The 11899-nt window shown below is 56.7% G+C and overlaps 2 protein-coding genes across 2 annotated transcripts in view; both read right to left on the bottom strand.

Annotated features, from left to right (window-relative positions):
- SNAPC4 (small nuclear RNA activating complex, polypeptide 4, 190kDa) overlaps nt 1-1694 on the bottom strand; it is a 43357-nt gene extending 41663 nt beyond the window's left edge. The window contains exons 1-2 of the mRNA XM_011957412.1: nt 1565-1694; nt 262-308 (exon numbers count right to left, since the gene is read on the bottom strand). Of these exons, the coding sequence (XP_011812802.1) occupies nt 262-308; nt 1565-1694 (177 nt within the window). The remainder of the gene's footprint in view (nt 1-261; nt 309-1564) is intronic.
- Nucleotides 1695-5835: 4141 nt separating this feature from the next.
- The window catches only part of SDCCAG3 (serologically defined colon cancer antigen 3), a 17524-nt gene continuing 11460 nt past the window's right edge, over nt 5836-11899 (bottom strand). Inside the window, exons 3-10 of the mRNA XM_011957288.1 lie at nt 11609-11737; nt 11501-11502; nt 10957-11355; nt 9700-9773; nt 8880-8991; nt 8414-8476; nt 7834-7973; nt 5836-6810 (exon numbers count right to left, since the gene is read on the bottom strand). Of these exons, the coding sequence (XP_011812678.1) occupies nt 6711-6810; nt 7834-7973; nt 8414-8476; nt 8880-8991; nt 9700-9773; nt 10957-11355; nt 11501-11502; nt 11609-11737 (1019 nt within the window). The 3' untranslated portion in view covers nt 5836-6710. The remainder of the gene's footprint in view (nt 6811-7833; nt 7974-8413; nt 8477-8879; nt 8992-9699; nt 9774-10956; nt 11356-11500; nt 11503-11608; nt 11738-11899) is intronic.

The raw sequence follows: 11899 nt of genomic DNA, 5'->3' as shown, positions 1-11899 counted from the left end.
CCGGCTAGTTTTTTTGTATTTTTTAGTAGAGACGGAGTTTCACCGTGTTAGCCAGGATGGTCTCGATCTCCTGACCTCCTGATCCGCCCGTCTCGGCCTCCCAAAGTGCTGGGATTACAGGCTTGAGCCACCGCGCCCGGCCGATCATTTTCATAATGCAGAAAAACCAATATGGGTTCAAACCACACCCCCTCCCAGGCCACTTTGGAAGGTGCTGGCAGGCCCGACCCAGTGGCACAGCCAGATCAGGCCAGCAGTTACCGAGATCAGGGGATCGGCAGGGTCCAAGTCCTCAGAAGGCAGTGACTCTGTCAGAAACACAAGCAACACAGTGTTGGTGACCAGCGTCTGGGTCGGGGTGGGGGCGCAGCTCACCACTGTATCTTCGGCAGAGGGGAGAGGGCCCGGGCTGTGAAGTGGTGAGAGCGCCTCAGGCTGAGGCTTGCAATGAGCGGACCTTCCCTCTCTGACAGCAGGGTGGGCAATAGACCAAGGCCGGGTTAGCCAGATAGAGAAGACTCTGACCACACACTGGGGACCTCCAGGCACACGGGACAAAGCTACACAGGGTTCACTGGACGGCACAGGCTATCTTGCACTGGAGAGAGAGACGGAGAAAGCTTAGCAGAAAATGGCCCTGTCCTTCGGGAGCTCCTCCAGTCAGATGGAAGGCACGGACGTAGAGGCCCTGACCACAGAGAAAGATAGCAGGTTGCCTCAGAGGCAGGCCCTAGGTCTGGGAGAAGTGGGAAACAAGGCTGGGGGGGTCTCCTGTCAGGGAGCAGCTGGTGGGGTTGGGGTAGGCTCAGAAGATAAAGGCAGCATGGAGGGGAGCACGTGGGGAGGGGAGGCTGTGGGGTGGGGAGCCTATGGGGTGGGGAGCACATGGAGTGGGGAACACATGTGGTAGGGAGCACATGGGGAGGGGAGCACATGGGGAAGGGAGCGCGTGGGGAGGGGAGTGCATGGGGAGGGGAGCGCTTGGGGTGGGGAGCACATTGGGGTGGGGAGGACATTGGGATGGGGAGCACATTGGCAGGGGTGCATGTGAGGAGAAGAGATGCTGGGGGTGTGAGCTGTGGTGACCATCAGGCATGAACTGTCCAGGCTGCTCCAGGCTCACCCCCTCCTCCCAGGATGGTCCACTCCAGAAGCCCTGCACAGGCCCAAGGAGGCCAGGGCCAGACCCTGGGAGGACTAGAGCCCAGGGTACACACACAGCCAGCTGGTTCAGGGGCTAGCAAACATGGAACTGTCAGAAGCTCTCTGGCTGGAGTACAGGCAGACACCAGTTGGCAAAAAATTGGGCCTGGTCCAAGCACTACCAGCCACCGTTTTATTATTATTATTTTTAGAGGCAGGGTCTTGCTGCGTTGCCCAGGCTGGACATGTACTCCTTGGATCGAACAATAATACCCTCGCCTGAGCCTCCGGAGTCCCTGGGGTTACAGGCCCGAGAGACAACACCTAGTTACCATCATACCCTAATGTGCCTGAGAGGAACCCAGGGGGCAGACCAGCTGTTCTTACCAGGACCCCAGGAGGCCAGGTGCAAGGGGCTCACCTGCTTCAGAATCTGACTCAAGACTTGATTCTGAGACCTCCACGTGGGTGCCCGTGGAGCTGGGATCTAAAATCCTTTCCAGCTCCTTGATCTCCTGTGTTATCTTCTCTCTTTCAGCATCTACATCCATGACTTCTGCCTGCCTCCAAAACACACCCCAAGATGTTAGAAACCAAGACTGTGCTGGGATCCCATTCTCCTTCAGACACACCCGCCCACAGGGGATGGCAGGAGTCTGTGCGGCAGCGGGCACTGGGCTCCCCAGAGAAAGATCAAGAGGCCAGGCCCAGAATCAGGGAGCCCTGGAGTGGCAACCTCAGACCCCATGAACTCCTGCTATGTGCTCTGCCAGGAGCCTAAGCCCCAAGGTCTCCCGCCTGCTCTGAGGCTGCAAGCAGCACGGGCAGGGAGTGGATGAACCAGGGCAGGCCCGCTGTCCTGTCTCTGCTCCCACACCAAGCCACGCCGAAACTGGCCACCCAATACAGAAAGTGTGGGGCGCAGTGGCAAAGTCACTATAGGGCAAGGACACAGCCCGTGCCCCGCTTTGGCCATCCTGCTCTCCCATGGCACAGAGCCGGGCCACAGAGGGCATTTGAGAAAAATTCAGAGACACACGCTGAAACTGCCCAGGTGACAGGCACTTCCCCCATGGAAGGAAGCTCTCAAAGGCAACCCAAAGGCAAGGCTGGCTGTTCTCTGTGCATCCATAACAGCACCTGGAATGTGGCAGTGCCTGAGACCGAACAAATGTCTGTCAAGCTTTATTTCTTTTTTTTTTTTTTTTTTTTTTTTTTTTTGAGGCGGAGTCTCGCTCTGTCACCCAGGCTGGAGTACTGTGGCCGGATCTCAGCTCACTGCAAGCTCCACCTGCCGGGTTCACACCATTCTCCTGCCTCAGCCTCCCGAGTAGCTGGGACTACAGGCGCCCGCCACCTCGCCCGGCTAGTTTTTTGTATTTTTTAGTAGAGACGGGGTTTCACTGTGTTAGCCAGGATGGTCTCGATCTCCTGACCTCGTGATCCGCCCGTCTTGGCCTCCCAAAGTGCTGGGATTACAGGCTTGAGCCACCGCGCCCGGCCAAGCTTTATTTCTTAGGAACTGTGGTCTAGGAAGTCTGAAGAGAGAAGGACGCTAGAGAGAGACAGTAGGAGAATGAAGCATTAGCAGAAAAAATCTAAAGGAATCACTAGCACAGACCCCGGAGCCCAAAACACCCAACAACAAAGAGAAACGCCCTCCCCTGCCCTTGGCATGGCTCTCCCTGCTGGAGACTGACTGGGGCACTGCCCAACTGGAACAAAACCAAAGCATCCACCCGCCAGCACCGTTAGCCACATCAGCAGCCCAGGTCCCCTCGCTCCTTCACAAAGCCCCTTGTTGATGCCCGAAATGCTTGTGAACCTGTAAACTCAGCTAACAGCCGGCCAGAAGCAGAGCTGGCAGCGATCGCAGGCCGGTTCAGCGTCTTCCAAGGGAGACGCTTTCCCTTGGAAGCCTCACGCAAGAGGCTGCTGCCTCCCCTCCCGGAGTTGCTCAGGAGAGCAATGATCGGCAGGAAGGAGGTCAAAGTCACACGTGCTGAGCCACCGACATCAGGGGCTGTCCCTCTCCCCGCACCCCTCTCCCAAGGGCTGGTCATGAGGGCTGCCCACCAAAACGGAACGCAGCAGGCGGTCCCTCCCGCCCCAGCTGCGGGGACGCCACTCAGACTCGGCTTGGCCCAGGGAACCCCAGGAAGCGCCAGGGCGATGGACGTTTAGGCACCGGTTTGGGAGACACACCCGGTCCAGGCCCAGTTCCGCCTCCTGCTAGCTGCGGGACCTGGGGAAACCCCTCCGAGGCTCGGCCACCGCAGAATCGACGGCGCAGTCCCCGAGAAGCACGCGGGCGCCCTGCAGCCGGGACCCCCCCGCCGGCGCCTCCTCGGAGCCCGCGGGGGCCGCAGCCCGCTCCCAGCCGAGGGGCTCCCAGGGCCGGAATCCTCGCGCGCCCAGGCTCAGCCGGACGGGGCCACGCCGGGCCTCAGTTTCCCCGACTCTGGACGCTGCCCCGCCCCCGTCCCGGGCCTCAGATGTCCGCTCCTCGGGACAGCGCCCCCTCCGCGGGGAGACCCCGGGAGCTGCCAGCGCCACCCGCGCCTTACCCGTTATGCGCAGACTTTACCTGCTCGCGCGGACCCAGCCGTCGCCCGGGCGACCGCAGTCTCGACGCTTCCGGCGGCTGCAGAACAAGAGCGCCGCGCGCCGGAAGTCCCGCCTCCTGAGGCGCGGGGCACGCCGGGACGGCCGCTGCACCTGCCGGGACTAGAGGGGCGAACGGCTCGATGCTGCCCTCGCGCGGCCGTCCTGGGGGCCGCCTCCGCGCGCTCTGGAGGGACGCGGGTGGACGCGGGACCCCAAGGCAGGGGACAGGCGAGGACAGGCACCCGGCCACATGGTCACGAGCCGGAAGACCGGTCTTCACTGGCTGTGACCTTCGGTGGCCACCGCTGGACCTCTCTGTGCCTGATTCATCCTCTGTTAACGGACATCTTGGGGTTTGGTTAAGCAGCGGATGAGAAAGTCTACGTGAAGGGATTTTGCGGAGCCTGCCCTGCGTGCTTAGGACCGCCCAGGCCAGGCCGAGCTCCAGGCACGTGCAGGAGACTGAGGTCAGAGGGTGGAGGCCCACACCACGCAGAACTCGCTTCCCTGGTCACCTGTGCCCACCCTCTGGGCCCTCTAGGGTGTCCTGGCCTGGAGAGCTGCCCTGGGGACCTCCCCCAAGTGGGTATTCATTCCTTCAGGAACGTGCCAGGGCTAACTCAGCCGGGAGCTGGGCAGGAGCCTACAGTTCCTGGTTCCTGAGAGCTTGTAAGCACCAGAGGTGCTGCAGAGACATCCTGGGCCCAGCTAGTTGAGGGGGCCTCCACTCCAGCCTGGGGAGAGCTGGGGGCATCAGCTGGAGAACTATAAAGGGGGTTTGCCCCGTCTACCCAGGAGGTGGGCTTTTGGTGGCAAAGGGCTAGGCCCAGGTGAGGCCAGGCTGGGAGCTAGGGATTGGCAAGAAACAGATGGAGGGGATGGAACCAGGTGGCTGTGGGCTCCTTGAGTGCCTTGTTTCAGTCCTTGTGTCATCGTGACCTGCCTGAGTGGGGCTGGAAATCCGAAGGCAGAGGCAGGCAAGTTGTATTTTTTTTCTGAGACGGAAGTCTCACCCTTTCGCCCCAGGCCGGACTGCAGTGGTGTGATCTCGGCTCACTGCAAGCTCCGCCTCCCGGGTTCATGCCATTCTCCTGCCTCAGCCTCCTGAGTAGCTGGGACTACAGGTGCTCGCCACCACGCCTGGCTGATTTTTTATATTTTTGGTAGAGACGGGGTTTCATCGTGTTAGCCAGGATGGTCTCCATCTCCTGACCTTGTGATCCACCCGCCTCGGCTCCCAAAGTGCTGGGATTACAGGCGTGAGCCACCGTGCCCGGCCTGTAAGTTGCATTTTTAAACTTCTTACTATCAAACACTTTAAACACAGACAACAAAAGAGAGGGGTGTGCAAAACCCACATGGCCATCCCCACCGTGCTTCCCTGGGCCCCATTTGCTCCATGAGCTGCTGCCATGAGGGCCAGGGACCACCCTGCTTCACAAGCATCTGGTGGATGGGACCCGCCTGGCCATCTGGACTTTGTGACTCCCACCCCATAAAATGCTGTCTCTCCCGAAGGGCCTCAGGGAAGGTCTGTGGACTGAGGCATCCTCGCAGGATGCCCCCATCCTGCTGCTACAGGGCTCCCTGAGCTGCCTGCACACTCAGAACGTCATTCCGGCACTTTCCAACCACAGCACCCTGTCTCAAGTCAGCTCTGCCAACAGAATCCAGAGCCTGCTTTCACCAACCGGCGGGAATGGGAGGTGCATGGGGCTAGGCAGCAGGACCACTCCACAGTGACTGCTGGAGAACTCTGGCTTTCACCTGTAGCTAAGACGAGGGGTCTAGTGGTTCAGACACCTTGTTTAAAAAATTCAACCACATGATCTGAAAAGATGATCCAACGCTAGAATCCAGTCTGTCCAGCTCTGAAATGTGCAGCTGCATGACTCACACGTCCATCATGTATGGGTCCCTGTGGTCAGGCCCAGGCAGCAGTGGTCTGAGTCTGCCCCTGACCCTGAGGGCTGAGGACCTGAAGAGAACCTGCCAGCACAAGGTACCAGTTAGGGCAAGAGCGAGTGAGGTGTGGAAGGCCACAACGTTCTCCAAGGACTGGCTAAGTCAGCAGAGAAGAGACAGTGCGGTGAACTGCAGAATTTATTAAATAAGAAAGCTATCAATTGGAACAGGAGGAAAAACAGTTTAAAAAAAAATCTATAGGAAAATAGTCAAAAAGGCATTTAGTGTTCGTTAACTTCCCTCTGCGGGAGGCCGTCAGAAAGGCAGCTAGGACCTCACACACCCGGGCGGGCTCTGCACATACTTGAAATTCCTGAATTCTAAACTGCATTGTACAAAATGCTACTTGAAACATCCACCAGAACCCCCAGCCAAAGAGGAGCATCTGGACAGCTTCACAGCACGGACTGTGTGGCCATGGTCCCCGTGGGTCCTGGGGGAGGACAGCAGCAGCCACGCAGTGGCCCCTCCGCACTCGGGCCATGACCACAGGGACCAGCTGCCGGGGCCGCCAGAGTGACCTGGGAGCCAGAGGGAGCCCTGAGTGTTGGCGGAAGGCACAGGTCCCTGCCCAGGGCGGCCACCTCAGAGGCGCATGTAGTGTTTCTTCTACTTACGAAATCAAGGACAACCAATTGTACTTATCTTACAACTGATGTTCTGGGATGGGATTGGAAAACACTGATTCCAGAACCGCTCTTTTTCTTAAAATCGCTGGCTTTCATGACGGTGTCTTCCAAGAGCTCATTAGACTCTGTAAGACCGCAGGAATTTCGCCACGAAGGGCTGCATAGAAACCACAGGGGCAACTCGGCCAGGGCTGCTCCCCTTGCGGTGGCCAAGAACTGGCTGAGGGCACGACACTGGACTCTTGCGATAAACACTTTACTCTGGGTGAAGACTGCATATTTAAGGACACAACTGCACATTCAGATCAAGCAGTGGTGATCTCAGGGCATACACGGAGCTTCATGCTGAAAACACCCAGGGGGTCCTCAAGAGTCTTCCTCCTCATCTTTAATTTCAGAAATTCTGTCTATAGATTTAAGGATTTCAGCAACGAGATTCAGTGTCTCAGCTCCGGAAACCAGTTGCCTGAAAGCAAGCATGGATACCAGGATGGGTGGCAGCAGCTACTCGGCAGCAATGGGGCTCTGGGGGGAGAAAGGGGAGGGGTTCCCAGGGGTGGGGGAAGGGGAGAGGTTCTGAGTGGGAGGAAGGGGCAGGTCTCCAGGGGGAGGAATGGGGAGGGTTTCTATGGTGGGGGAAGGGCCTTGTTCCACAGGGAAAGGGTAGAATGGGCAGGGGTTCCAGAGAGAAAGGGACAGAGTTCTGTGGGGGAGAAATGGAAGAGGTTCCAGGGAGAAAGGGGTGGGGTTTGCTGGGGGAGAGAAAGGGACAGGATTCGGGGGGGAGAAAGGAACAGGGTTCTGGGGGAGAAACAGATAGGGGTTCCAGGGAGAAAGGGGTGGGATTTTGCAGGGGCGAGGAGAAAGGGACAGGGTTCTGGGGGAGAAAGGGGAGGGGTTCCAGGGAGAAAGGGGTGGGGTTTGTGGGGCAGAAAGGGACAGGATTCCTGGGAGAAAGTGGGGGGCTCAGGGGAGAACCACAGGTTTTCCACTCCTAGCTCCTCTTCGAGGGGACCCATACCTGACTTCACAGGAGACAGCTCTCTTGTCCACAGGGAGTGCTCTGGGGGGCCAAAACCGCCCTGCAGAACTTAGCCCAGTGGGTGGCAGACACTCACCACTGTCAGTGATGGTGGCTGGCATGTCCCCAGCCAGGCACAGTAGTAAGGGCCTTCTGGGAATTTGCTTTTTCACTAGGAGGGAAACTACCACTATTTCCTTTATTCAGAGCTTTAGTGTCCACAGGTGGTGGGGCTGTCTGCACCTCCCAGGTGGGATCGGACACTGGGAGGTGGGTTAGAAAGCCTGTGGTCTGTCCACAAAGTGACCCAGAGAGCTATTAGGACCACTGAGCATGTGTCCCTCCCTGCGGCTCCCTGGTCCTCCAGCCACGGTGCTGTCAGCCTAGGTCCCCACCCAGTATCACTGACGACCACTCCAATCTCACCCCTTTCCCTGCCAGGCTTCCCAGTGCCTCCCAGGCACTCACTTGATGGAAGCTTGAGAGCTGTTCATGACCACCCGGAGGTTCTGCAAGGCCACGTCGGCGTTCTGCTTCACCACAGTCAGGCTGGCACCCTGGCCGCACCGCAGGGCTTCATTCTCTCGCTGAAAGTTGGAGACCTGAGCCTGGGGGGGATGGTTATAGCTAAGGAAAGAGCAGCTCCGAGGCAATCCAGATAAAAGTCACCACCCAGCGAGGCAACGACTTACCCATGGGGGCCTGGCACTCAGGACGGGTGCTCTGGCCTAACTGGGGGCTCGCCTCTGGGACTGGGGGCTTAACGGCTTCCCCTTCACTCCAGTATATGCCGAGCACCTACCTCTATGGAAACAGGGACTCCTACAAGTGGACGCCCCGTGCCAGACCCCAAAGTCCCAACAGAACTCCAGGGCCTCCCTCTGCTTCAGGCCCCAACAGGAAGCAGGTGCTGTCCCCATTTGAAGTCCTTTCTCTGCTTGGGCCCCGGGGAAACCCCAGCAGAGTCTTTTATCTCTGTCTTCCTGAATTCATTATCTACGTGACTCCACAGATCAAAGGAAAACACTGAAGTCCTTGCTTCAATTACCTGGAGCAAACTGATTTCCTGTTTCAGTTTCACGACGTGATTTTCTGCCTTTACAGCCCGTTTCTGTTACCCAAAAAAAAAAAAAAACAAAACCACAAAAAGCATCACTGATGTCCTCACATTAATACCGGACACGGGCCTCAACGCAGGGAGCAGGAGGTCACCCAACCTGGCTGTGGCCCTTCACAGCCCCGTGCCCCACCCAGTCCCACCTCCACTCTCACCACCCATGGGAAGGGCTCACCGTGCAGTGTTTGTGCTCTGGGCCCCCACTCCCCATGGACGGCCTCACGGGCCAGCTATCCCCAGGCATGGGGAGACAGCGATATCAAGGGACACCGGTCCCAGGGAGCCACATGGCCCCACTCCCAAGGGCAGGCTGTAGCAGCTGCTGAGGACAGCAGCACTTTCTCAGGAGCGCTCCTGCCCCACCCAGCTCATCCGATTCAGAGAAAGAAACCCATACGGTCATCAGCTCCAGGTTCTGCTCCACCTGCTGAACCACCGACTCCAAGTCATGGTAGTCGCTTTCCTCCTTGATCATTTTTGCTTCTAATTTCCGCTCAAGTGTCCTCACCCTTGTTAAAGAAAAACCCGAGCTGTTAATTTCTGTGGCTACTTTTAAGAGGACTACAAAAAGATACCTCATTAGCCAGCTAAAACCCGCTAAGAGCCTGCGATGGAACGGGCCTCAAGCATGGTGGGGAGGCAGCAGCAGCCTCCGGTCTAGACCTGCAGCCGGCGACCAGGCAGGAGTGCAGGGAGGGGCTCTCACAGCACTGCTGCTCCAACAAGGAATTTGGTGGCTTTTTGTCTAAAGTTTAAAATAAACCTTCGCCAGACGCCGTGGCTCATGCCTATAATCCCAACACTTTAGGAGCTTGAGGCGAGAGGATTCCTTGAGCCGAGGAGTTTGAGACATGCCCGGGCAACACAGTGAGACCCTGTCTCTACAAAAATAAAATTTAAAAATTAGCCAGGTGGGGTGGCAAACGCCTGTAGTCCCAGCTACTCAAGAGGCTGAGATGGGAGGATCACTGGAGCCAAGGAGGTCAAGGCTGCAGTGAGCCGTGATTGTGCCACTGCACTCGAGCCTGGGTGACACAGCAAGACCCTGTCTCAAAACAAACTTTTATGCAGAACACAGAAATGTGTTGGATGCTGAACATTTATATACAATAAAACCCAGATCTGGTTTGACTCTGATTACTTCATTATCATTTAAAAACGGATTTCCCTCTGTGTTAGATGTTGTGGATTGCATTCCTAACTAAAAGCTTACATACATTTCTGTTTGAGCTTCAGAGAAGCTCTGAACCTCATTCAGCTTTCTTCTCAGCTTAGAATTTTCATCTTTCAGCTGTGGAGAGAGAACATCCTTATTAGAAAGTCAGCATGTCTCGCTCAAAAGGGTGTGCGCTTCTGTAGTCTGGCTCTAGAGCCTCCTGATAAGCAGAGATGGCTGGGTCAGTGCAGCGTCCACCTGCAGCGCACTACAGAGGGAGACCACGGACAGAGGCGGGCACTTTTCAAAGACCTGTGGTCACAGATGCCAGTTAATTTTACTCAGAGGCCGGGGCAGTGGCTCACGCCTGTAATGCCAGCACTTTGGGAGGCTGACGCAGGTGGATCACTTGAGGTCGGCAGTTTGAGACCAGCCTGGCCAACGTGGTGCCCTCGTCTCTACTAAAAATACAAAAATTAGCCAGGAGTGGTGGCAGGCACCTGCAGTCCCAACTACTTGGATGGCTGAAGCAGGAGAATCACTTGAACTCGGGAGGCAGAGGTTGCAGTGAGCCGAGATCGCGCCACTGCACTCCAGCGTGAGCAACACGGTGAGACACTGTCTCAGGAAAAAACAAAAATTTTTTCTTTTTTTTTTTGAAACGGAGTTTCGCTTTTGTCACCTAGGCTGGAGTGCAATGGCGCGATCTCGGCTCACTGCAACCTCCACCTCCCGGGTTCAAGCGATTCTCTTGCCTCAGCCTCCCGAGTAGCTGGGATTACAGGCACCTGCCACCACACCCAGTTAATTTTTGTATTTTTAGTAGAGACAGGGGTTTCAGCATGTTGGCCAGGCTGGTCTCGAACTCCTGACCTCGTGATCCACCTGCCTCGGTCTCCCAGAGTGCTAAGATTACAGGCGTCAGCCACTGCGCCCAGCTAAAAAACATTTTTTTTACTCACAGCTTATAACCTTTTAGGTGACTATAATTTTTTAAAAATTTTCCTCCTCTTAGAATACTTAGCAAGATGTCCCTGAGCTGACGACTGCAGCCAGCCTTTCCTGAGGGTACAGCCCTTTAAGTGCCCGACTGCATCCAATTCACAGCTTCTAGCTCACCAGTCCTCTTTAGCCGGTTCTATTCACACGTGTAACCAGAGGCAAAGTCAAAGGGAAAGTGGATAGCAGGCTGTTACGCAAGTCGTCTTGTCCTGGAAATCAAACCAGGCCACCCAGGAGGCAGGATGGCTCTAGGTTCTCCCTGGGACAGGCTGCTCGGACAGGCGCTGTGCCAGAGGGCGTCGCAAAGCTCACTTACTGCTTCGTAACTTATCTGCAGCGTCCGCAGGTGCCTGTCTCCCAGAGACTCTCCATGAGCTGCAAAGTCTGCACTAGGACTCCCTGCCGGAGAGGCTGGAGACACGCGAGAATCAGTGTCACTCAACGCCCATGGGGGCAGAGACTCAGGCCCTGCCAGCTCCGACGGGGTGGAGAAAAAGGAAAGGTATGTGCTGCAGGGCGATATGCCGGCACGGACCCTCTCGGGGTGAGTCTGCTCGATGGCCGACGGCAGGTAGGCCGCACTCCATCCGGTGTCCTCATCCTCCTCCTCATCCAGGAGGTCACCGGCCCCTGTCGGGTCCTCAAAAAATGGCTGCTGATACTCCAGGCCATACGCCCCGGTTGGGGAGGGTGGGGAGTTGTGGTCAAGTCCCACCTGGGAAAAAAAAAAAACAAAAAACAGTGGAGGCCATGCTTCTGACTCGGAGTGCATCTTCTTTTCTCTGTGTTCTGCCTCAGAACACGAAGAAAGGCCCAATCTCATCTACTGGAAGGAACCCAGCAGCTTCTGAGCCCAGAGCTGCTCCCCAGCACTGATGCCTGCCCTGCTCTGCCACACTCGTGCACAATCTCCTCCAAAGGAAGCTGCAGAGGCCAGAACAGAAACGTCCCACAGAGCCATCGGCCACAATGCCGTGGATTTACCTTTGCATAAATCCTGCTGGCCGGGTCCTCTTTTGACAGGCCGAGGTTCTTGGTCTTCAGAAACTCTTTAAAGGAGAATGGATTTGCCTCTTCAAGATCTTCAAATTTGTCATCTGAAATAACAGACATCACAAATGCATAAAGTCCACTGAAGAGCGTTGAAAGGGAACCTTCCTGTTCACCTGTCTTTCCAGAGCATGGCCACCTGTGAGATCAGGTAGCCACGCTCGTCGTTCTACCATGACTCAGGCGGCACTAAGCAGTGTGAAGGAGGC

The sequence above is a fragment of the Colobus angolensis genome, unplaced genomic scaffold, assembly GCF_000951035.1.
Source record: "Colobus angolensis palliatus isolate OR3802 unplaced genomic scaffold, Cang.pa_1.0 Scaffold44, whole genome shotgun sequence".
NCBI classification, from domain to species: domain Eukaryota; kingdom Metazoa; phylum Chordata; class Mammalia; order Primates; family Cercopithecidae; genus Colobus; species Colobus angolensis.
The sequence above is the reverse complement of the archived record's forward strand: the minus strand, read 5'-3'. Positions and strand labels throughout refer to the sequence as shown.